The 2780-nt window shown below is 61.5% G+C and overlaps 1 protein-coding gene across 1 annotated transcript; it reads right to left on the bottom strand.

Annotated features, from left to right (window-relative positions):
• Positions 1-263: 263 nt before the first annotated feature.
• On the bottom strand, positions 264-2780 carry LOC103807127 (alkaline phosphatase, placental-like). The gene is made up of 10 exons (XM_009079848.1): positions 2738-2780; positions 2453-2568; positions 2203-2377; positions 1933-2105; positions 1725-1859; positions 1576-1645; positions 1321-1459; positions 1019-1227; positions 760-876; positions 264-550 (listed from the first exon to the last, which is right to left on the bottom strand). Exons 1-10 carry the CDS (start codon positions 2778-2780, stop codon positions 264-266), a joined length of 1464 nt encoding a protein of 487 aa, XP_009078096.1.

Below are 2780 nucleotides of genomic sequence, written 5' to 3' on the forward strand. Positions count from 1 at the left end.
CTGGCAAAGTTGGGGAGGAAGTGGCCTCCTCCCCTCACCTTCATTTCACCACCTCCTTCACCCCAGTGCCTCCAGGGGGGAACTAGGATCCACAACCAGCTGAGAAAACTGAAGCACAGGGCAGCATCTCAGGAGGTGACCACTACTGCAAACCTTTGCATGGTGGATGGAGGTGAACAACCTGTGCTTTATTGCATCCCTTGGTCCTGGCCACAGTGGGGACCCAGCTGCCAAGACACTTGATGGGACTCAGCTGGAGTTTCTCAGCCCCTCACCATGAGGGCAGCCACACAGACGGCCAGGAGGACAAGCAGGGGCTGTGGGGAACACTGGGTGCCATGGGAGGCCCTGCGGGCTGCTCTGCACCTGGGCTCTGTGTCATAGGGCTCGAGGCAGGCGGCGTAGGCCATGGCATGGGCGATGTAGTGCTGTTCCTGCACCCCGTGGAAGAGGTGGGCCATGGGGCCCTGGGCCAGTACCACCACATCCTCCCCACTGTGAGTCTCTGCTTCCAGGGGCACAGCTGCCTGCTGCCTGTAGTCCTTGTCCTCTGCAGGGGGGAGAGAAGAAATGGGCTGTGGGTAGCAGGCTCCCCAGCATGTCACAATGTCAGGGGCAGCTCCCATCATCCTGGCATCAGGGTGACTCCTGCCCAAGTGACTCCTGAGCCACGCAGTTGCACCAGGAGCCTGTATGGCTCCAGTGGCAGTGGGATGCTGTCCCCAGGCACCCTGTGCCCCCACCCCATCCCCAGCAGACCTGCAGTGGGGAGGCTGGCAGCTGGGCGGCCCCCATCACGGATGCTGTAGCCAGGACCATTGCCATAGAGGATGCTGGTGTAGGCTCGCTTGTCCTTGGCTTTCTTGGGAGCCAACCCTGGCACAGGGAAAGACATTGACACATCCTGTCTCGGCTGAGTACCTCCCCCCAGCTCTCTGCCTTGGCCAGCTCAGCCTCCAGTGGGAGCAAAAGGGTGAGGTGGGAAGAGGGATGCTCACTGCCCCTCCCCAAAGCCCACCAAAAATGGAGTTGCCACGTGGTGTGTTGCCCCCAAAGGTGAAGACATGGGAGTGATCAGCTGTCACCACAGTCAAGGTGTCAGAGAGAGAAGTGAGCTCGCCCGCCCGTGCCACTGCCTGGTCCATCATGACAGCTTCCATCAGCGCCTGCTTGGCCCGGCCGCTGTGGTGGCCATGGTCGATTCTGCCACCTGCACGGGGAACACAGCTGTCACCCTCTCCTTGGTTCCCTTGGATGCCCACCTGATCTCAGGAGTCACATCCCACCCCAGTCCCAGCCACACTGCCCGCCTGGAGCTACTCATCTTCCACAAAGAGGAAGAAGCCGTTGGGGTTCCTGCGCAGGATGCGGATGGCCTTTTCCGTCATCTCCACAATGGAGGGGTCCGTGGACGCATTACGGTGCAGCTCATACCTCATGTCCTTGGGCTCAAAGAGGCCTGGAGGAGCAGGGCGAGGGGCATCCAGGATGGGGCTGCTTCATGCTCCTGCCAGCACCTCCATAGAGAGGGGGAGGAGGAAGCACTGCCAGTGGTGCAGGCAGTGATGCTCATACCCATAAGGTGGCTCACGGAGTCATCTTCCACCGCGTCCAGGCCCTTCTTGTCCCAGACATAGCGGGCACCCTGCCAGCAAGAGCAGAGCCAGTGCCAATGGCACATGCCCTGTGCCCAGAGTCACATTCCCTTTGCCCTGGTGTACTACCTGCTTGGCACTCAGCCACTCAGCAATCAAGTCCCGGCCATCCTTCCTGGTGCCATTCTGATCTGGGTCCTCCGGGTACTCGGGGTCCGGAGTCCTCCTGGGGGTCATGTAGATTCTCCCACCTCCCAGGATCACCTGCTGTGGAGCTCAGCATACCCTCCCAGCATTCCCTGTGCCCCCTCCCTCCCACGGCCGCTCCCCAGCTTACATTGATGTCTGTGTTGTGCACCAGCTGGTAGGCGATGTCCTTGCAGCCGTCCCGCAAAGCCTCCTTGGGCATGTTGGCATCGGCGTACCAGCTGCGGCTGGCTGAGTGGGCATAGGCTGCCGCGGGGGACGCGTGCTGCACCCGCGTGGTCGTCACGATGCCCACTGACTTGCCTGCAGCATGGTCAAGGGTTCACAGGGTTCATCCAACCCTGCACAGCAGAGGGTGGCCATGCAAGGCTCTCCAACAGGGTTGCCCACTGCCCCATACCTGCCAGCCTAGCCCGGTGCAGGATGGAGTCCACCTCGTTGCCAAAGGTGGTGCGGCATTTTCCATAGACAGCTGCCCCACTCAGCCCCAGAGTCTTAGCATTGGCTTTTACCCCACAGAGGTAGGCTGTGCCCGTGCCAGCGCTGTCAGGCACCTGCCGGTCGATGGTGTAGGTCTGGAAGTGAGATGGGTTCAGTGGGGTTTTTGGCAGGGGCAGAAAGGCTACCCCACCCAGTGCTGCCCCACTCACCTTGGCCAGGGCCATGTGGGGAAAGGTCTCCATGGCCAAGATGCTCTCCTCACCCGAGCCACCAGCCAACTGCCCCTTGTAGATCCGAGCCGCTGACATGGTAGACAGTCCCATGCCTGTGGGCATGTCAGAGTTGTGGGGTGGCACAGGGCTGGGACTGGGGACAGTCTTGCCCACCCCAGGAGGCTGTGGAGGAGGGGACCTGCACCAGCCCCATCTTCTCGCCAGCCATGTGCCCTGGCTGTTGGGGAGCTGCAGGGCCTGGCAGGGACCTGGGGCACTCACCGTCACCCATGAAGAGGATGATGTTTTTGGCCTGCTGTGCCAT

The sequence above is a fragment of the Acanthisitta chloris genome, unplaced genomic scaffold (genome assembly GCF_000695815.1).
Source record: "Acanthisitta chloris isolate BGI_N310 unplaced genomic scaffold, ASM69581v1 scaffold18508, whole genome shotgun sequence".
NCBI lineage: Eukaryota > Metazoa > Chordata > Aves > Passeriformes > Acanthisittidae > Acanthisitta > Acanthisitta chloris.